This window comes from Adiantum capillus-veneris, chromosome 12 (genome assembly GCF_014529385.1).
Source record: "Adiantum capillus-veneris isolate H3 chromosome 12, ASM1452938v2, whole genome shotgun sequence".
NCBI lineage: Eukaryota > Viridiplantae > Streptophyta > Polypodiopsida > Polypodiales > Pteridaceae > Adiantum > Adiantum capillus-veneris.
The window spans coordinates 96,371,164-96,393,217 of NC_140942.1; the positions used below are offsets into that span (position 1 = coordinate 96,371,164).

Below are 22,054 nucleotides of genomic sequence, written 5' to 3' on the forward strand. Positions count from 1 at the left end.
GGGTGGAAAATGATGTTTTGAAATTTTTTGAAAAATTTTAATTTTTTGGAATTTTTTAGTGCACGTTTTTTACTTTTGGAGGTCAAAAATACTTTTTTGACCATGAAATAGGTTAGGGGACCTTTTAAGGAGGGAAAACTTGAAATTTGAAATTTTTTGAAATTTTGAAATTTTTAGTGTATTTTTAAATCCGGGCCAAAAAGTGGGGGAAAAAAGGTCAAAGTGGTCATCTTTTTCCTAATCTGAGTCTTGATGCAAAATGGGTTTTTAGTGAAGAGTGTACCTATAATCTTGTTGTCCATGATGCATGCATGTCAATTTTTTGCAGATTCACATGTGTGGTATTTTGACAGTGGTGCTACAAAGCACATTACCTCACATTGTGATTTGTTCATCTGTCTTGAGTGTGTCCTCAAGGAAATTTAGTTACTTATGCCGACAATGCCTCTTATCCAATTTAGGGGGTTGGAAAGATTGTGCTTACTGTTGCAAATGGTAGTTCTTTTACACTTGTTGATGCACTTTATGTACCTGGGATCAAGAAGAATTTTTTGTCTGTATCTGCACTTGCTAGATTTAGTCTTGTAATCAAATTTGTGGATGACATATGTATTGTACATGATCTCAATTTCGGTGATGAAATTGTTGCATCTGGCATTTTATGATGTGGGATGTATAAGCTCACTTTGTATGACAAGTGTGGGAAAAAATTTTCAAATGCAGTTGTGGATTCAAAGGCTATTTCACATGCAAAAACTTTGGCATGCACATTTCGGTCATCTGGATTTTGCCAGTTTGCTACGTTTGCAAAAATTTGATATGGTTGCTTCTTTGCTGCCTCTTGAAGCACCTCTCAAACATGTTTGTGAAGGTTGTATTTTGGGTAAGATGCAGCGTTTGAAGTTTCCAATGGATGGTTCAATTAGGACCATATGCAGGTTGCAGCTCATAGTGATGTTTGTGGGCCCATGCAAACTCCGTCCTTGGGCAATTGCCTTTACTTCGTGACTTTCGTTCTACATGCATTTTGTAGGTAGTAATCATATCTAGTCATAAGGATCAAATTTGGCTAGATATTGAATACTAGTTTCTATGGGATTCTACAACTCATAATGTTGAACCCAGTTTTTTCATGTTTGCTGTATTTAGCACTTCATCTTTGTCCCAAGATTCCCCTTGGTAAGAGATGTATTATTCTTTTGACATGCTCCATGGCTCCTTATGAACCTTAAGGACAATAGGAAACTAAGAAAACATGCATATATTATTTGTATTGAGCGTGGCTATAGAAACTTTGATGATAGGTTTGCAGAATGGTAAAAATTCAACTTTTTTGTACCTATTTCTTCTGGAAAAACAAAAAATAGTGAGTGAGAAGGAATCATATGTTCTGATCACCAACCCATTGAAGTTAACTAGGGAATTTATCTCAAGTCCTACAAAAATCCCTAATCGATGATTACTCCAGGCATCTGTGGGTGTATCCGCTTAAAGAAAAGTCAAAAGTTTTTTTGTGCTTGAAACAATTTTTGGCGATGGATGAAAATGTCTCGAAATGTACTATGGGCGCCCTTCGTTCTGATCGAGGGGGGGAGTATATGTCTCATGAATTTAATGCATTTGTAGCTAGGCGTGGGATAAAACACCAATGTACAGTGCCTTATACACCTCAGTAAAACAATGTTGCTGAGAGAAAAAATAGGTCACTTACGAAAATGACACAATGTATGGTCAAAAGTCAAGCTTTGCTACATTTGTTTTGGCTTGAGGCCATCATGTGTGCCACTTATGTACTTAACAAGTGTCCTACAAAATCTTTTTAGTCTACTACTCCATATGGAGCATGGCATGATAGAAAGCCTTCTGTTGAGAACATGCATGTTTTTTATTGTTTGGCATATGCTTTAGTTCCACAAACACAACACAAAAAATGGGATGATAAGGCTATCAAATGTATTTTTGTTGGTTATAGTGCTGAAAGCAAAGGTTACATGTTGTATCATCCACAAATAAAGCGTATTCTGGTTTCATGGGATGTTGTGTTTGTGAAATATTTTGTTCAGTCCTTGTTGTCTTGTATTAGAGACAGTAATTTAAGCTCACATGAAATTTATGACACTTTGTTGCCTCTTTTCAGTGGTGGAAGTACGAATGTAAATTCCAATGAGGCAAATATATAGCCTATGGGGTTTTTTGAAAATGTTACAGATCCGCCTTTTACTGATGCAGATGTACATGATGTACTTGATGAGGAAAGGGCCGAGAATGAGCAGAGGCTAGAGGTATGTCTAAATGGCTAGTGCATACTTTGCGTGACAGTAAATTGGATGCACCTTTGTCTAGTCACATTCGTTCAAGATCTCACCATGCATCTTATGCATCAGATTGTTATGCTTTGGTTGTGTCTAGCTTACATGATGTTGAAGAACCTCTGTCTTTTGATGAAGCACAAAATTCAAAACATTGGATGGCTGCCATGCAATCTGAATATGATGCACTTATAAAAAATGACACATGGACTTTATGTGATTTGCCTCCTGGCAAAAAGGCCATTGGTACGAAGTGGATCTACAAGTTGAAACGCAAGCCGGATGGTGAGATTGATTGCTATAAGGCTTGACTTGTTGCAAAGGGTTATGCACAGCAAAAATGCATAGATTATGAAGAGACTTTTTCTCCCACTTGTCGTATGACTACGGTGCCTTTTCTATGTGCATTGGGTTGGGATATACACCAATCATACATTGTTACTTCTTTCTTGAATGGTACCATATTTGAGGAAGTTTAGGAAACGCAACCTCGTGGTTTTTTCAAGAAAGGACAAGAGGATAAGGTGTGCAAATGTAACAAAGCTTTGTATGGGTTGAAGCAATCTCCTCGTGCTTGGTATGAGAAGGCTGACACTCATTTGGTCAAACGAGGCTTTCGTAACAGTCCAATAGAAAGCAAATAATATGTAAAGCGTGTGGGTGATATACTTCTCATTGTGGTTCTTTATGTAGATGATTTGCTAATCACTGAACCAAATGAGAGAAATATTGCTTAATTTAAGGCTGCTTTGAATGCTACTTTCAAGATGAAAGATTTGGGGTTGTTGCATCATTGCTTGGGTAACCCGTGTCAGAAAAGTTACATAGAGACATTGCTATGTAAGTTTTGACTTGAGGATTGAAAACCTATAGCCACTCCCATGGAAACAGGTTTGAAATTGAGTCTTCATGATGCTGGTGATCCTGTAGATGTCACTTTTTACCAAACTACTATTAGATGTCTCATTTATGTATGCAACACGAGGCCGGATATTCAGTTTGCAGTCTCACAGGTCATAAAATTTATGCATAGCCCAGGGTCTAAGCATTGGTAGGCTATCAAGAGGATTCTCGGCTACTAGATTGGCACTGTACATCTTGGCTTGTTTTATCCCAAGGGGGGGTCATTGCCGCCAGACTTACATGCTTTTTCGCACTCAAATTCGACTGGTTGTTTTGACACGCTATCGTGCCGTGGCACGTACATAATATGAAATAAAAACTCACCTCGGTTTTGATACTTCTCAATGCATGGGTTAAAAACAATAATGTACATATTGTGATATATGCTACATATTGGGAGATAACGAAGATGATACTATACCTCTCTCCGATTAGGGAAGAAGAAGAGGATCCATATGAAGGGCTCAAAAATCTACTACTTGACGACGCATCTCCTTCTCAAAGGAGAACTCAAGTTTCAATGGTAGAACCCCCACCGAAAGAACGAGAAAGAAGTGGGTCTCCTGCCACCTTGGCCGAGATGGCTCCACAAAGATGGCAGGCAAAACTCTCTCTATCATCCCCTAAACGGAGAAGACCGTCGCAAACTTCTCCACACCATAATTCAAAGAGGGATGAGAGAAAACAAGAGAAGAAAAAGGCAAGAAATAGGTCACCCTCTTCTCCATCTTCTTCATCCTCTTCCTCTTATGAAGAAAGTGATGGTGCAAACAAGGAGGGTGACAAGAAAAGAAAAAGGCAAGAAATAGGTCACCCTCTTCTACATCCTCCTCAAATTCTTTCTCCTTTGAAGAAATTCATGGTGCAAATTTTGAACCACCAAAAAGAAGAGGCCATAGGAAATCCTATGCCGCATGGAAGAGGTCGTCGAAGCTCAAAAAGTTGAAAGAGGGAGGAAAGAACATCTCTTTTCTTACCTACTACGATGGAAAATTTGATGCTACGGACAAAGTCTTGGCCTTCATCCAACAATTCAATGCGGAATTTGGAGATGAGGGCTTCACAGAGTCCTCTAAGCTACGCCAATACATTTTCAAAAGTTTGCCAGGCAATGGTGGTCTAGTCTACAAGCAAACGGTGAAGCTCCACAAACATGCAAATCTTTAAGAGCTTCCATCATGAAGCAGTTTTTGACTACTGATGCCAAAGACAAAGTACTCACCGCATGGCAAATCTTGAAGCTCTTTCCCTACCAATCTATTCACAAATATGTAGACAAGTTTTGGGACATACATTTCAAAGCCACTATCTTCAAAAAGATGGATTTTGGAGAGAAAATTAAAAACAACAATTTTGTGCGGGTCTAACTAAAGATATGGCGGAGTATGTCAACTCCCAAAGTCCACTCACCATATCTGCGGTCATACACCATACCATGGTGGCTTCATGAATCAATTTCCAACAAGGGGCTAAGAGAAATCTTAAGCCCACGGAGAACAAAGAACGTAATCATGATCCTAAGGGGAAGGACACTGTCCAAAAGTCTACTAAAGGCAACACTAACAACAACAAAGCTAAGGAGAAGGGAGTTTATATAAAGGCAAAAATAAACTCTCTCCTGAAGAGCTTGAGCGTTATCATCGTAAAGATAACTGTTGTTTCAAGTGCGGGGAGCAAGGGCATGCTTATCGTGCTTGTCCCCACAAGAACACATGAAATGAGCCTCCTAGAGCTACCTTGGTCTCAAAATGAACCTAATCCTTTAGCAAAAGAAAATATAAACAATCACAAGGAATTAGAGTTGTCCAATTTTCTCAAGGGATTTCAAGATGTTTTTATTGACGACATCCCTTGTGAACTATCTCCTAAACGAGGCAATGATGACCATGCAATTGAACTTCTTCTAGGAAGTTCACCACCTAACAAGGATTTCAAATTCACGTGATCACGTGTTTTTTTTTGTGATCACAATGTTAATTAAAAAAATTCTCAACTCACAAGTCTTCACATTCACAAAAAATGACCATGTGACCTGAAGGCTACCGGACTGTCCGATCAATTTTGCCCTCCGGGATAGAGCCCTAGCCCTTTGGGACCCTACGGGCAACATTAGAGGCCCTTCAGACAGCTTTAGGAGCCCACCAAGCATTATTATATAGGCAAAAAGAAAAAACAAAAAATAGCATGAAATTGGTGTAGTGACAAGGAGCACTCCATTCCAACAATATCAATGAGCCCCAAGAACTTGCACCACCTAAACCATCCACGAGGATGCTTCCTACCCAAAACTATTTCCAGACAAAGACATCGAGGGAAGGTAACTAGTCGTAAAATACAAGTACGCCGGTATATTGACAAGGAGCACTCCATTCCAAAAACAGAAAGAAGCCCCAAGCACTTGCACCACCTAAACCACCAAACACTTGCCCCAAGCACTTGCTCCCTACCCAAACCCGTTTCGCGAAGTGCAGAAGCAGGGCCGGTTGAAGCTCTCTCTCTCTCTCTCTCTCTCTCTCTCTCTCAACGGCCCGGTTGCAGTGTGCACACCTCCGAACCTCTGCAGGAGAATGCCTCTCTCTCTGTAGGAGAAAGCGCTCTGAGGAACTAGAGCCAGATCAGCCCAAGGATTTTGTACCCGAATTTGGGAAGTAGATCCACGAATCCGAGAGTGGTAGACTCTCCTGAGATGTGATCCGGAAGTTGAAATTCCAAGGCAAGGACTTCCAAGAACGCGAAGGACTCTTTGGGCTCGGCCGGAGTCCAAAAAGAGTTCCAAGGATGCCATGCCCCGAGTTTGGAAGGTGAGATTTAGAGGCGAGAACCTTGGTTCTCTCGAGGATTTGGAATAAGGAACGGAAGTTCCTTGGAATAGGGTTTCGTCCTAGGAATAGAAAGCCGAGGATCCTGGGAACCATCGGTTCAAGTACCTATATGGACTTCTCCTCAATAATAAAGATACTATTAACCCATCTATTGGTCCCCAATATTGTTCTCGCTCTCTCTCTATCTATCTCTCTCTATATCTTATGCCTTCAATAATTAAGTGATAAATTCTATTTATCCGAGTAGATTTTATATTGCTATACGCTCGAGTTTGTGTCGAGCGTAGAAACTTTTAAAAGAAAATGGAGTTGCTAAAGTACAATGGAATGGATAAATCTAAATTCCATGATTTATGTACAGTGGAATGGATAAATCTGAGTTCCATGAATTTTTAGATGTGGTTTACTGAGACGCGGTGTATTGCATCATGCGAACACGTCAGAGGTGTAATGGCTCCTACTTGGAAGCCTTGGGAGGTGAGGAGAGAGAGAGAGAGAGAGAGAGAGGACAACCAATTAGAAAAGATTTTACTACTAAGTTGTGTTAACAAAAACATAGCCCTATATATATATTTGGAAAAGCTCTGCAGAAAAACATTTGGAAACCTGTGCATCAAAAACTGAGAAGATGCGGGTTTGCAAAACTGTGGATGTATTTTCTCGGTATATATTTCCAAAACTCGGGCTCATGTGTGCAACCAAATCAAGAGTTGAAGCTCCTGTTGAAGCTCTTATTTATCTAGACATGCCACCCCACTGCTTTTGGCTACAATCTTCACAGCACCTCGTAAGAGATCAAGCCACAGCCCAATTAACCTCTCGTTGATGCTTCCTTCTCTCTTCCTCTTCTCGCCTCCGCCTCTGCTCCTCTTCTTGTTTCCTAGGCTGGTGTCTCCTCCTCCTCCCTCCTGCGCTCTTCTTCACGCCTGCACCTCTCCTCTTCCTGCTCCCGCCGTCTCCGGCTCTGCTCTTCCTCTTCACGTCGTTTCTGCTGCTCTTCGCTCTCCGGCTTTTTGCCTATGCCTCCGTATCTCTCGTTGTCCTGGCGGCCCCGGCCACCTCTTTTGGATGGAGGGAAGAAGACCTCCTCATCCCGGCCGAGTTCTCTTAGCTGCTCTTCATCCACATTGAAGGCAGCGGCGGTGACTTGCTTGGGGATACCACGGTAGACAGAGTTCTTGCCTGCCAGGAAGGTGGTGAAAGGGCTGCAAAAAACATTCAGGAGAACAAGGATAACTGCATTATCATTCAATAATGTGCGATGACATGATGGCTGCGACGACGATGACGTGACATGATGTCAACAATGTTCAAAACAAACCTTGATGATGTAACCAGCTTGATCCATTCAAGTCCTTGATCTCCTGCAATTTTCACTGAAGGGAAGAACTGAGGAATAACTAGCACAGTGCCCTCGCGCACTTCTTGATCGAGCACATTCTCCCCATCTCCGCTCGCAACTTGAACTCGCCCGTTCCCTCGAGTGAAGTAGAAAAGTTGGTGCCCATTGCGCACGAACGAAGGCGCCATCATTGCATTCTGATAGAAGCCAGAATTCAACATCAGACAGACAATGTCTGTCTTAGTCCTTTATTAATAATTAATCACCGTCTTAATCCTCGAGTAATTAGTGGCTGTCCTACTTTGTAATTTATAATAAGAAAACAACTGTTTGTAGCTAACATGGAACGGTCTTAATTACCTTTTCCAAGGACACCTTCACCGCGCTAAATCCAATCTGATGCAAAGCGGGCAGCTTATGGCAATTGACTCTATTGAGAGCACCGCCATTTTTTACGTAGAAGTCCGGAAACTCATCCCTCATGCTGTACTTGAGCTCCTCAAAGTAGAAAGGGTCTGAAGTTTCCTTCAAGTAGTTTCTCTCTTCCTCCTCCCCCCCTTCCTCTCTGATCCAGCTGCGCCGCTCGGGTATCTCTGGGAAGTGGATCTTTTGCTTCGCTTTCACAATGCCTGCTTCGTTTTGGTTCTCAAGGAGAGTCTGGATTGTTTGCTCGTCGACACCCCATGCTTTAGCGAGAGTGTCTTTGCTGAATCCATGAAGTACAGATCCAAACCTGGCCTGCTTGCTACCAGCAAGTCCAAATTGCTGCATACAAAAGTCCATTCTTATCATTTGATCACTTTTACCAGCAGTACATAGCATTGAGCACTTTAGTAGATGCAATAGCATTGATTCCACTTTTACCAGCAGTAAATAACTAATTCATTCACAATATGCAGATCTCATATGGCACTGGCTAATGTCTAAGTGCATGCACGGGGTTTGCTAATTACATGAAAGCGCCCGGGGTTTGCTCCATAGCTGGTATCTCCGGCCCATAGAATGCGGTGACGCTCATTGCCGTCATTATACCACCAGTAAACGGTGCCCTTGGGCAGGGCAATCACATCCCCCCGCTGCACTTTCCGAATATAAGTTCGCCGATACTCGCTCTCAGCACCGGGGATGACGGCGCCCATTTTACCGCACCCTGCACCGCAAATTACAATTACCATTCAACAAGAGCTAGGCAAGAGAGTCGACGCCATTTATCACAAACTACAAAGGTAATATGAAAATGCAAAATGCACCTTGCAAAACATAGGCAATCTTGTCCGCATCCGTATACTGTGGCACCAGCAACCCATTCTCTTCCAGGTCGAGCTCCGCTATGCCCACATGTGCGTTGCGAATGGCATCGATCTCTTCACTCCAGACACGAAGCCGTCCCCCCTCTGACTGAAGCTGCTCACGAGGCCGTCCGAGCTCGATTTGAGGATATAAGCCACGTCGCTCTTCTTCCTCCTCGCGGCCACGATGACGGCGTCTTCCCCTTTCCTCTTCCTCGCGCTCACGAGGCTCCATCACCCTGCGACCACGACTACCGGCCTCGCGAGACGCCAAGGAGGTGGTCAAGAGGCCAAGGACCAGAAGAAGACCAAGCACCAGCTGCCCTGCGCGCGCCATAGCTACAACTCTAGTGGTACACCTAGCTAGCTATGACGTACTATACACGAAGAAAGCAGGAGTGCAGTGGTCGCCTTTTATAGGAGCGCGCAGCTGGAAGATGAGTTCGGAAAGAGCATGCTCGCAGTGTCGATACGTCGCGGCCTCTGCGAAGCCCCTCTCCATTTGGAAACGTTTGTTCTTCATGACATGCAGTTCTCTTTCTCACCAACGCTTAATTACACGCAACAATAAAATTGAAATTTATTACAAATTTGATATTTGTGACGTGCTGCCTAGTCAGCCATTGTTATATGCCACGGGCTATTAAAAGAACCAGGGAGGAGTAGTCGTGTGCATTTTTTGGGGCGATCTGCGTCGTCCATGATGTGAGCAAAACAAAAAAGTAAACATGGATCGGACGCTGGCATGGAGCTCTCGGACGGGCAAGGACGACCACGTTGGCAAAAATGTGATGAGGTGGATCCGTCGAGGTCGGAATCTCCATGTTGGCAAATTGTCGTACGTTGCAAGAGGATTGCGAAGAGTGGCTTTCATGAATTAGTGGCTGTAAGGGTGGTGGGTTGGGGGCTTGGAGGGTTGCAAGCGTAGGAGGGCGGGTGTCTATGGGAGAGGAGGGGTGAGAGGGTCAAAGATTGCTTGCATTGCTGTGCAGCCTCGACGTAGGGCCTCAACAGGGTGGTGGACAAGCTTGCAAGTCTCGAGAGGGTGGCCCCCACATTTTGCAAACAGCAAGCCGCACAGGGATTGCACAAGCCTCATTTTGGGATTTCATATTCACCTAATCACAACTTTTTTGTGTGCTCACAATGTTAATTAACTAAATTCTCAATTCATCAATCTTCACATTCACAAAAAATGACAATGTGGTTTGAAGGTAATCTGGTAGGTTGGCTGGATTTGCCCACCGGTACAGCGCCCAGGCCTGTCGAAATAATTGCGCCACACGTCGAGGGCACAACTTGGCAGGCCCGATGCATAGCCAGACGGGCCTTAAGGGCACTATATAAGAGGGCCCTAGGGTCCCCCATCAATCTTCACATTCACAAAAAATGACAATGTGGTTTGAAGGGAATCTGGTAGGTTGGTTGGATTTGCCCACCGGTATAGCGCCTAGGCCTGTCGAAATAATTGCGCCACACGTCGGGGGCACAACTTGGCAGGCTCGATGCATAGCTAGATGGGCCTTAAGGGCACTATATAAGAGGGACCCTAGGTCCCCCATTCTCTTTAAAAACGTCCAAGCTTCCCAGCCTTGAGAACTTCCTAGTTGTCCTAAGCTCTACCAAGCTTTCGCAAGCCTTCATAAGCCTGACAGACGGTATAATCCTTCACTTAATTTCATGTCTTTTGTTGTGTAATAAATTTGGTTTACTGTTTTATAAATATTTTTTCTAATTTTTGAAGTGTGCTGATCTAGCTTTTCATGTCATAATAATCAATATCTAATTCTCCTAAATGATTTTCTCATGGTAAACTAATCATTTAATATGGGAAAGTGCCAGGGGAGAAAAAGCTAGAATATTGGTTAAGCTAGCAGATCGGCCATAGTAGGGATCCAAAGGAGGGAAAATAGGGATCCAAAGGGGGGGCCATCTGGAAAAGAGCCATGTGCAACAATGGGCTAAAAAGACCCTAAGGTTCAGCCCATTAAGACTTCCAAAATGCTAAGGTTCCAAAATTCAAAGGTTGTGTCCAAAGGTCAACCTTAAGGGAATTGGATGCTTTGTGTGTGTACAAAAAAGTCTTTACAAATCCCTACATAGGAGGGATTTTTCATCTCCCTAGCCCAGATGCCCACAAGGTGTACCCAATTCCTATTGGATGGCCTTGGAGGTGGACCAATGAGAATTAGGCTAGAGTAAATCTAGTTTAATTAATTTAAAAACACTTAATAAAAGAACCAATGAGAATTAAGTCCTCCAGAAGACTATTGGACAGTCTCCCAAGGGGTCCAATGAGCATTCAGCAGTCCAATGGCTTGCCTGATTCCTATTGGCCAGGAGGCAAAGGGGTCCAATGAGAGTTTAGTTGAATTATTAAATTACCTTAAGCCTTTAGAAAAGGGAAAGGGGGACACATGTCAGAAGGCTATCACTTATACTGCTTAATTGTCATTGGCTAGCTCTAGGGAGGACCAATGGGAGGATAGCAAGAGCAAATAGCAAGGGGGCTCACCCAAGAGAGAGAGGGGGCTGATTTGTGCAAAGCACCAACTGCCCTGCCCGCGCCATAGCTACAACTCTAGTGGGCTGCACTCTACAGCTACACCTAGCTAGCTATGACGTACCATACACGAAGAAAACAAGAGTGCAATGGTCGCCTTTTATAGTAGCGCGCAGCTGGAAGATGAGTTTGGAAAGAGCATGCTCGCCTGATCTGCGAAGCCCCCTCTCCATTTGGAAACGTTTGTTCTTCATGGCATGCAGCTTTCTCTCACGAACGCTTAATTACACGCAACGATAAAATTGAAATTTGCCTTTTAATATAAAGATTACAATTTTGATATTGTGACTGATAGGCTACTACTGGGAGAGTAGAAAAGAAATTCATTACATCGAAGATTCTTTGGCATCTACATAAGGTGAAACGTATTTGAGGGTAAAAGCGAAGTAAGAGGCGGGTTCCGTGCGTATCGGACACCCGTAAGGAAAAAGCACAAGCAGAGAAAGGGGTTTAGAACGGAAAACATATCCATTAATTTATTGGTAAAAAATATCCCATGCCATAGACCATCTGTGAAAGAGATCGGAAACGCTACAGAGTGCTTAATGAAACAAGAGGAGACTACAAGTTGTGAGAAACACAGTTGCAAAGAGTGTCAACGGTAAAATTTATTGGTAATATTATTTAATCTGGTTACAATTGCATTAAGTCTGTTAAGCTGCACCTTCAATGATGTGACCTCAGTGCGCAAGCATTGTATCTGCTCTTGCAATTGGGAGATTTGTACGTCTGTTACATTCACTTCGTACTCGCTAATCATATTTTTTAAGTTATCTACAGAATTATGAATGAAGTGCGGAGAGTAGTCTAGTCTTCGGGAGTGTCTCCACGCAACTGGCGCCACATTTGTAGGAGCACGTCATGCAGTCTGTTGAGCGTTGCATCATCGTCCAATGTTGGCGGCTCTGGTGGCTGTGTGTCTGCACTATCCTGAGGGCTAGACTGCTCCATCGACCCTGCAAAAAAACAAGAAATGTTTAAGAGAAAAACGCAACAACACTAGCCGTCGCGGAAGTGATTGTAATATATTATATACATCATTTTAACTAGCAATAATAGTGACTCCTCGTCTAGTGAGGAGTGGGATGAACTCTGCGCCGAGAGCTGCATCCTCTTCATCCTCACTGTCGAGCACAATAATTTTTTCTTTGCCTTTTACAGCTGAAGAGTTTCCGATGAATCCCTCGCAAGCATCTGCACGAAGAGATGCATCCTCTTCCTCCTCATTGTCCAGCACAACAACTTTCTCTTTCCCTTTAAAAGTTGAAGGATTGTCGACTAGTGCTTCATGAACATCTGTCGGTTAGGCAACTGCAGTTTTCCCTTCATCGCTGACAACAAGTTGCAAATCATTAACAATGTTAGCAGTGACATTTACCATTGCAGCACAACTAATGTTAACGAGAAGAAATCAATCTACCTGTGCGTTTCTCCCCACCTTCTCAGGAACCAGTCGATGTGAGGTTGCGCGTTCGTGTAAGCCTCGTCAAGAACAAAAATATCAATCACATCCTAATATGTCGTAGAAGAAGGGAAAATCATGGTCTGCCATATAATGCTTTGATCTTTTTCAACGGCATTCCATGGCCGTGAAAAGGTGTTATCCACGAGGAAGACAGATAGTACTTGCCAGACTTTAGCATATGGTGCAACATTGATAAAAAGTTGTTAGCAATTGGGTGCTTCAACTAGAATTTCCAATACATAAGTGCACGATCAAAAACATTCGCATGCGTCAGACAAACTCTATTTTTTAGCTCATCTGCCCCATACTGTGTGTATAGTTCAATTCCCTTGTTGATGTCATCAACTGTTACATTATGCGAGAAGTTCTGATAATGTGGTTGATCCATATCTTTCATACAATACCCAGCATACCATGAAAGGTGTGCATGTTTTTTTGCTTGAGGGCACAACAGACAATATTCGCTCCGAAAGGACTATGAATATCCCATCCTAGGTACTGCTTTCTTTTCTTGCTCACTGCAATAATCAAAGTCTCCATGATCCGAACAACCATCTGAAAGTGGAGGTGGAAGACAGTGCCGCCACGCTCGATAGAGCACATGCCGACGACCGCCTCGGGCCTCCACAAAGGCTTTCAACCTTGGAGAAAGAGCAACATCCACATCACTACCGCCTAAAGACACCGTTATGCTTAGCTCGACCATCTTCCTGGGTTTGCTGCCTTCGGTACACGCCATTCTCTCTTCTTCCGAGAGCCTAGGCCTCCCTCAAGGTCTCTTTGAACTAGAGGGTTGTACGTCTCCTGACCTCGAAAGATTCTTCATCCTTGCCATTTCACAACAATCCTAAAGATACAACCCAGTGAACTACGACATGTAAACGTACATACACATGGCGACAACGAAACCAAACAAAGACCAGTTCGATTTACCATTATAATAGACATACAACACTATACACTATGTACATACCTAGGTCTCGTGATGCACTGTTGCAGCAAACAGGTTTGTGTCTTCCTCAGCCCCGCAACAATCCACATTCAGCAGTGTTGGAATTAGGGTTGCAGAGAAACACAGATAGCTTGGAGAAGACGAAGGAATCTCAAGGCACACAATAGAGAGTGTATTACTTAGTGTGCAATGGAAAGATAGATAGCCCTACAGTGATGGGCGTATATACAATGCTCGGGGGAAAAAATCCTCCTAAAGAGGGAAAAAATGCCCCGGCGATCCTAGTGTGTTCACACACATCACTACCACATGTATATGGTAACAAATCCCCCTTGGAGTGATGCGGTGAACGAGAGATTGCACATGAGTAAAGGGAAGTGCCATGCCCTGAGGACATGATCATTCCATAAAGGGGAGTAAGCCCAAAGCTTTGTGGAAAGCTTCAAGCTTCTCATGAGACAATGCCTTTGTGAAAATATCTGCAAGGTTGTCCTGTGTTGGCACATAAGCCAAGCTGATCTCTCCTGCTGAGATCCTCTCCCTGACATAATGGTTATGCACCTAAATGTGCTTTGTACGAGCATGAAAAAATGGGTTCCTACCAATTGCCAATGCACTCTGGCTGTCGGTGTAGATAGTGTTGGCAGTGTCCTGTCCAACACCCAAATCAGCCATAAGGCGTCTGAGCCATACACACTCAACCGTAGCTGTGAAGACTGCCCTGTACCTAACCTCACAACTCGAAGTGGCCACAGTAGGTTGCTTCTTGCTCAACCATGATATACATGAACTGCCAAGCATGAAACAAAAACCACTTGTGGACACTCGCGTCTCAAAACAACCAGCCCAATCTGAGTCGGAAAAAGCATGTAATTCTAGTGGCAATGCTCCCCCCTTGGGATAAAACAAGCCAAGATGTAAAGTGCCACTAGATTAAGCTTGGCTTCTAAATCTATAGGATGGTGCTCTTGCTTATGGCTTGTATCCCTTTGTGCTAGCTACACCCTCATTTTATAGAATTTTTTAGGACTAGGGTTACTCCTCTAACCGTGGTTGGGTTAGATTTTTAGCATTTTATCTATTTTCTTGCTTAGAATTATCAAGAAGGTGGTGGGGATAGAGAGATATAAGAGAGAGGAGATAAATGGAGGTGATATGACATCAACATGATTGAAGTTGAGTAAGCCATCAACATGATGTTGTTCTTTAAAAGAGAAAGCTGAATTTTGTGGTTTTTTTTTTAGAAATCGATAATTTGGAGGAGGGGGGAATGAGACTAGGAGGTCAATTTTGAAATAGAAGTGTGTGTAAGAGTCACGAGTTCACCATGGTTTCTCTTATTCTTCAAGGTTGAGGAGAAGGTGAGTATGGCGCAGAGAGAAGAGTTGAGAGATGGGAATGATGAGTATAAAAGTGTGTGTAAAAGAGCAAAATGATAAAGTGGAAGAGGGAGTGTGGCTACATGGCATAGGCAAATTGGGATCCACCAATTAAATTATATTTTACAGCTCGTAGCTCCGAATTTTTTTTTAAAAAAGCTGACGCAAAAGTTCAACTCACTTTTCCAAATTTGGAGAGGAAGTGGACGTTAAATATTCTTCAAAACCAGCATGATTCTTCCACTACACAAAGTCTTTGTGGCTCGGGGGGTTCACCATTCAGTATGCCCCTATATAACGTGCGTTCGCGGGGTATTAAAAAAACCCCTCTTTTAACATGTCTGAATGAATAAAATGGCCCCTTATTTTAATGTATCCCTATTAAATTGCCTGAATTGTTTGCATTTTAAAACCCCTCCTTTCGAACTCACGTTATACATTAACATGACTACATAGTGCACCCCCCGAGCTTTGTGGGGTCTCTCTTTGGATGATTCTTTTGAATGCCTCCAAGAGTGAGCCCTCCATAATGCATGCATGCCATATATCCTTGACCTTATTTTGCGGTCTGTAAGTGAAAATATAGATGAGCTCATGATATAAGTGAATAATATAAGTTAGAAAATCAAATATTGAGTGGTCTAGAAATATATACATGTGAAAATAAAATTAAAAGTAATATAGGTAGAAAAATATAAAGAGGGCACCAAACTAGCATGATATTTAACGAGAGTTTTTTTTTATGATGTTATATATAAATGCAATAATCATTTGAGAGAATTATATTCTTTGTTAGCCTTCTCTAAATTATGCTCAAGATTTTTGAACCCTCTCTCTCTCTCTCTCTCTCTCTCTCTCACACACACACACACACACACACACACACACACACACACACATGTAAAGGGAATTGGAAGTGTCTCTTTGTCAGTAGTATGTGCCATATCAATTTTCTCTCTCCCTTCATACAAATTCTTGAATATAATAATCATAGAAATTAATCATCCCATTCCGCTAGACTTTGTTTCCTACTTCAGTTTTAGATTGGTTGGAAAGACCTTTAATGTCTCTTGACATCATTCCTATCATGTTCAAATTTCCTCTCTCTCTCTCTCTCTCTCTCTCTCTCTCTCACACACACACACACACACACACACACACACACACACACACCCTCGCGAGCATTTTAAACAACAATTTTTAAACTTTCTTGCAGGCATGATAATACACTATTGGATAATAATAACTCACGATCTATTTCATCCTTGATATGGATAGTCATAAACCTTGAGTAAATATGATCACTATCTTAAAATAATCATGCAAGTATAGCAATAGTGGGATAAGGCAGATGCACTTCAAGCTCAATGTACATTCTTTGTTGAGCTAATATACCTGACAATTGTGAGGAAAAAAAGAAAGAAATAGGAGGAAATAATTTCAAGCACCCCATGTCTCTTTATCTCAATTTGCAATATGATTGCCAACCACAATAATAGGTAGCCTTAGGGTTGAAGAATCCCTTATTGGACCTTCATTAGCCTACCTACCTAGCTAGTTATGTACAAAAGTAGTGGCCAATGTATGAATACTCGGCTACTGATTTGGGTGAACGTTTTGCCTTTTCATGGCTTCCACGATTTAATCTTCATGTTGCATAATTATCGCCACTCCAGATGAAGCAACATTCCCTTACAAGACCCATCAAGGCATGATGCACAGTGGAGGAGCTAATGAAAAGGCTCATGCCTAGTAGCCCATAGATGCATGGGGAAGGTACGAGCAGCCACAAATGTTGCTAGAGGATGAGTAGAAGAGCGAGATGAAGCTACAAGTTGCATCATTATCACCACTCCAAATGAGGCAACTTGCCCTTGCAAGACCCATTAGGGCATGATGCACAATTGATGACATGATGATGAGGATCATGTCCACTAGTCCATAGGTGCAAGAGGAAGGCACGAGCGGCCACAAATCCTGTTAGAGGATGAGCTGACAAGCTAGATAAGACATTGCTAGCCCATTTGAGTGTAATGATGAAGGTGCAAACATGCTAGACTTGGGAGTGAATGTAATTGCAGAGAAGCAATAAAGGTGAGGTGGAGCAACATGCATGCGGTGAGGGAAAACTTGATAGCATCCTCCACAATCAATGACTCTTTAACTATAAGCATGGTAGCCTCAACCTCACCTCCAACCCCTTCGACCCTTCTCTGCAAAAGCTTTTGCAATCCATGCATCCCCAACCAGACCATGCATCTTAAAATTGCGTTTGGTAATGCAAGTTGAAACCGCTTGGTGATGACCTGTTGAATGAGTGTTAGCTGCTCAGCTAACAAGAGCCGGAGAAAGAGCATTAAAAGGGATGACACTCATTTTTTAAATCCATTTGATTGTATTAAACCCCTTTGTATTACTGAGAAATCCCGCAAATTCCAAATCCATTGTAATATAATTGATTGCCAACAAGTCTAAAGCGGTTGAGGACCTCCAAGTTTGTAATCATATGCAGTTTTAAAGCTTTGTATTGAGCCCAAATAGCTAGGAATCCATTCTTTGAACCTTGGTTAAGGTATAAAATCCAACTTTTGTAATTAAAAACCTAAGTTTTTGGATAATAAAAGTAAGCGTTTGGTGGAATAGGTAGAGCATGTCTAGAAGAAGCCATAGAGTGCTTAGGGCTCCAAAATAGGTTGATTATCTTATGCACAATTTTGTCCAAGTGTTATAAATAACATTTGAATACACAAGATCGCTAAGGATACTCTTCTCGTACTATAAGGCATAAAGTTTTGTTGCATTCAAAGACTCGTAGCTATGCCAAATCACTGGATCAAGCTTGCGGTAAAAAAAGTAGCTTTTGATGTCTGACACACAAGTTTGATGTTGAAATAGAAAGGAGTGACTTAGCCTTGGATTTTTTGGAAGATTATCTATCTCTTGTTTTGTTTGCACGTGCTATCTTACATATTTCCTATTGGGCGCCCCGAAGTAGAAATTGATTTCAATTTTTGCAACATTGAATAACTTTGCACGAGGGTATTTTGATATAAAATCTATACAACAAACCACATATTGTATTGATTCCACTTTGCACCATGGTCCATAAGTAATGAGAGAGGAGTCATGAGCGAGGAGGGGTCGAAGCATTGGTGGACCCTCCTCCACAGCAACCACCACCTCCACCTGACGATTATCGAGATCGGCGAGTGCGCCTGTGCAAACACTTACAGGCCTAGGCCTCGACTAGTGAGGCATCATCAATAAGATATTGCACCGTATCATCGTCTATCTCTAATTGCATACATAACTCTGCCCCAACTCGTTCTGGCAGATTGTCTTCATCCATTGCATCTTCATCTACAAGTGTCAATTCTGCCTCATCTGCGTCATCTCTCGTATATCTGTCAGCTTCCTCTACCATACCTTCGTCCTCCTCATCTAATGTCACTGCAGTATGAACGTCGTCTGACCTACTTTCCTCCAGGATCTCTTGCCCTTCAAATACTTGTTTATTTCTTGGAGCAACCTGAACCACAAACCACCATTGTCATTCTCGAGGGTCCGGTACAAAGACCACTTGCTCACAATGTTTGGGGAGAGCAAATGTGTCCCTCGCATCTGTCCAAACCTTTGTAGAGTCTATTTGCACAAGCTTGTTTCCATCTCTCCGTACCGTTGCATTGCGACCATAAGTAATAACCTAAAACCACTTCACATCCAACAAAAACATCTCAAACCACCTGAAGCTGACTTTCAAGATATCTGACACCAGACCACAGTAATCCAGGTTGCTAGTGCTCTCATTCGTGTCTCTGGCAGCACTGGCCCTGCTCTTTTGCATGAAACTAACCATTACCCCACTGTCAAACGTGTTTCTTATGCTATCAATTTGTTGTGTTCTGAAATGCTTTCCATGCGACCATAGTGCCATGTATGTATGATACTTCCAGTCACATCCAATAGCCAGCTCCTCCTCTTCTAGAGATATTGGTTCTCCGATCTGTTGAGCTGCTCTCACTGTCTTGTAGGGAATTCGGGTAGAGGAGCAAGATAGTCTGGCAAGGGTAAGCCTTTAGTCGTTCGGCTTCGCCTGAAATCGTGTCGCTCCCTATTGCGTCTCTTCTTCGTACCTTTAAAGCCATTTTTGCATCGGCGCTGAATTTAGTATACAGAACTTCATGATTTTTTCTCACATGGCATCGTTCATTTTCTTCGACACCCCTTGCCCTTGCGGCTTCTCTCCCACCAGTCTTGCATCCTCCTCATCGCTCCACAGTCGAGGAATTTCTGGGTCAAAAACGGATAGAAATTTGGTCGTCAAGACAAGAGACTCTTACACCAGCCATCCTTCTGCCATGGTCCCCTCTGGATGCGCTTTTTGGCGACCAAAACCCTTAAGTGTTTTCATGAACAGCTCTAGAAAGAACATCCAACGGCTGTGGAGTGTACCTGCCACTGCAACCTCATCTACTACGTGGACGAGCAAGTGCATTTGGATAGTTAGGCAGCTCGTGGGTAGATACTTCTCAATCATGCAAACTGCCTCAATGGAGTTAGCCCTTGCGACTGCAATAGATTCCTTTTGTATCTCCTTGGAAGATATCCACCGCACTAGCTCTGAAATCTTGTATATGGAGGTCCGCAGTTCCTCCGTTAAACACCCCTTGATCGCAATTTGAAGAATGAATTGCAAGAACTTATGCCAGTTGTGCGATTTCAGTCCTGACAGTTGATCGTCACGGGTGAATGCTATCTTGAGACATCGCATATATCCTGTTGGCGTTCTGAACTCTGAAATCACCCTTTTAACTTGTCGCTCTTCACTTTTTAGCAATACCCATGGCGCTATTGGAAGTTTTGTTTGGCCAGCTGCATTGGTGAAAGGTCACAGCTCTGGCATCTTTCCAACTGACTGCAAATCATCTCCTGAAGCTCAGTTCTCTTTCATTCCCATGATTGTCTTCCAGAGGAGCTCTCCCACATTCTTGAATATATGCATTGGATCCAGCAAATGGTTAATTAGTAGATCACCCCAGTACGGCAACGTATGGAGAATGGACAAACGTTTCAGTCCTGGAACAGGTTGCCCCTCATGTTGCTCCCATCGGCGACGCCACTCTTGTACATGCATAGGACGACATTCGACACGACCAAGCTGACCTTCGCGCAAGTGATGGCCATCTGGAAGATAACAGTGATGGCGTCAGTGGATCTTTCGTAGAATGCCACCGCATGAACTTTGCAATGGAACCACAACAAAACATGCTTTTTATCCTAGGAATAATAGGGAAATGCCGCAACACGTTAGCTGGCACTGTCTCGCCAACTGCATCTTGTTTGTAGTGCATTGCTCCGCACTTAGGACACGACAGACAATCTGTGAATTCATTGCGAAAAAGAATGCAATCATTTGGACATGCATGAATCTTGTTGTAGTCCAAGCCAATTGAGGTCAATAGTTGCTTTGCGTCTGGCCTGGAGGGGAGCATTTCATTGCCAGCCGGGAGAAGTTGCTCCCGCAACAACCTGTTTAAGCCGCATTAATTAAAAAAGCTCTCGAAGCATGTCATTGTTGCAATCTCAATTGTAAATTACGTACCTAAACAAAGCAGTGATGCTTACATCTGACCACCCGTACACTGACTGAAGATTCAAAAATGCTAGACAAGTACGAAGCACAGATATTTTGGCGCCTTCATAGATTGGTTGACGTGCCAACTTCCTCAACATGTCTTCATGAGATAGGCGCACGGCTTCTGGTGCTGCTTCGTTAGCGTTCTCCTCTCTTGTCTGGAAGAAGGCATCCAGCATCTCCTCCATGCCGTCGTCTTCTATCTGTAAGCCCTTTTTTGCTTCCATCCTTGTCTCTATATTGGTCGGACCTTCAGATGTAGGTGCTATGTCGCGAAAATCAATGCCCGTTCCGTAGAGTCATATCGTAGATTCTATACGGTTTCTCTAGCAAACTCTCCGTACTTGTGCACATGCTCATTACATATCCTAAGCTTGCGTAGGATTTGATACTTGCAGAGCGTGCACGAGCATGCAATATTTTCCTCCATGTTAGTTGATGACGTTGCCATCTACAATGATTAGTACACATGGTCCAGAGGTGTACGAAGATCAGGACCACCGGGTCAAAATCTCGTCTTTATTGGTCAAATCCTATATGGGTAGACACATACGTGCACTCCCACGTGTACATGGCAATGCATGTAGCGGGCAAAACCCCTTTGCCTCTTTTAGTTCCATAGTTTCTTCTAGAGGGAGAGAGAGAGGGATAGAGAGAGTTTCTGTCCTTTTCACACAATTGGTCAACCAACCTAACTCTTTCTCTCTCTCTCTTTCTCTATCTACAATCTATCTCTCTCTCTCTACCTCTGTAGCTGTCTCTAGTTAATTCTCTCTCTCTCTATATATATATATTTATCACTCTCTATCCCTTTATTTCTCTCTCTCTCTGTCTATGTACCCTATCTCTCGATCTCTCTCTCTCTCTCTCTCTCTCTCTCTCTCTCTCTCTCTCTCTCTCTCTCTCTCTCTCTCTCTCTCTCTCTCTCTCTCTCTCTCTCTCTCTCTCTCTCTCTCTCTCTCTCTCTCTCTCTCTCTCTCTCTCGATCTTTCTCTCGCTATCTCTCTATTTTCCTATCTCTCTCTCTCTCTCTCTCTCCCTCTCCACTTCTCTCTCTCTCTCTCTCTCTCTCTCTCTCTCTCTCTCTCTCTCTCTCTATTCCCTATCTCTCTCTCTCTCTCTCTCTCTCTCTCTCTTTTCCTCTCTCTCTCTCTCTCTCTCTCTCTCTCTCTCTCTCTCTCTCTCTCTCTCTCTCTCTCTACTGATCGAATGAGCAACTGAGCTAGGGAGATCCAGACGCCCACGACTGCGGAGACCAGACTACACAACATCGACAAAGGCTACATCAGAGGATCCAGGTCACTTTGGCTCGACATGCACAACGCCCGATCAAACTACTGACCATGGAGGAGATTGATGAGGTCCGCCAGCGACACAGATGTTGGATCTCCTATG

The 22,054-nt window shown here is 43.0% G+C and overlaps 1 protein-coding gene and 1 pseudogene across 1 annotated transcript; both read right to left on the reverse strand.

The window, feature by feature from the left end:
- Positions 1 to 6,550: 6,550 nt before the first annotated feature.
- Positions 6,551 to 9,036, reverse strand: LOC147446178 (11S globulin seed storage protein Ana o 2.0101-like). Its single transcript, XM_086525452.1, has 5 exons — positions 8,627 to 9,036; positions 8,330 to 8,526; positions 7,737 to 8,141; positions 7,356 to 7,573; positions 6,551 to 7,239 (listed from the first exon to the last, which is right to left on the reverse strand). Exons 1-5 carry the CDS (start codon positions 9,000 to 9,002, stop codon positions 6,915 to 6,917), a joined length of 1,521 nt encoding a protein of 506 aa, XP_086381578.1. The 5' UTR covers positions 9,003 to 9,036; the 3' UTR covers positions 6,551 to 6,914.
- Positions 9,037 to 11,789: 2,753 nt separating this feature from the next.
- On the reverse strand, positions 11,790 to 13,399 carry LOC147446179 (uncharacterized; annotated as a pseudogene).
- Positions 13,400 to 22,054: the final 8,655 nt, after the last annotated feature.

Bases quoted from the DNA above. Each gene is read 5' to 3' on its own strand.
- LOC147446178 (XM_086525452.1), bottom strand. From the start codon at position 9,002: ATGGCGCGCGCAGGGCAGCTGGTGCTTGGTCTTCTTCTGGTCCTTGGC. The intron at 8,142-8,329 runs GTAATTAGCAAA...TTTTGTATGCAG, and splicing joins CAAACCCCGGGCGCTTTCAT to CAATTTGGACTTGCTGGTAG. The intron at 7,240-7,355 runs GTTTGTTTTGAA...TGTTTTTTGCAG, and splicing joins AAGCTGGTTACATCATCAAG to CCCTTTCACCACCTTCCTGG.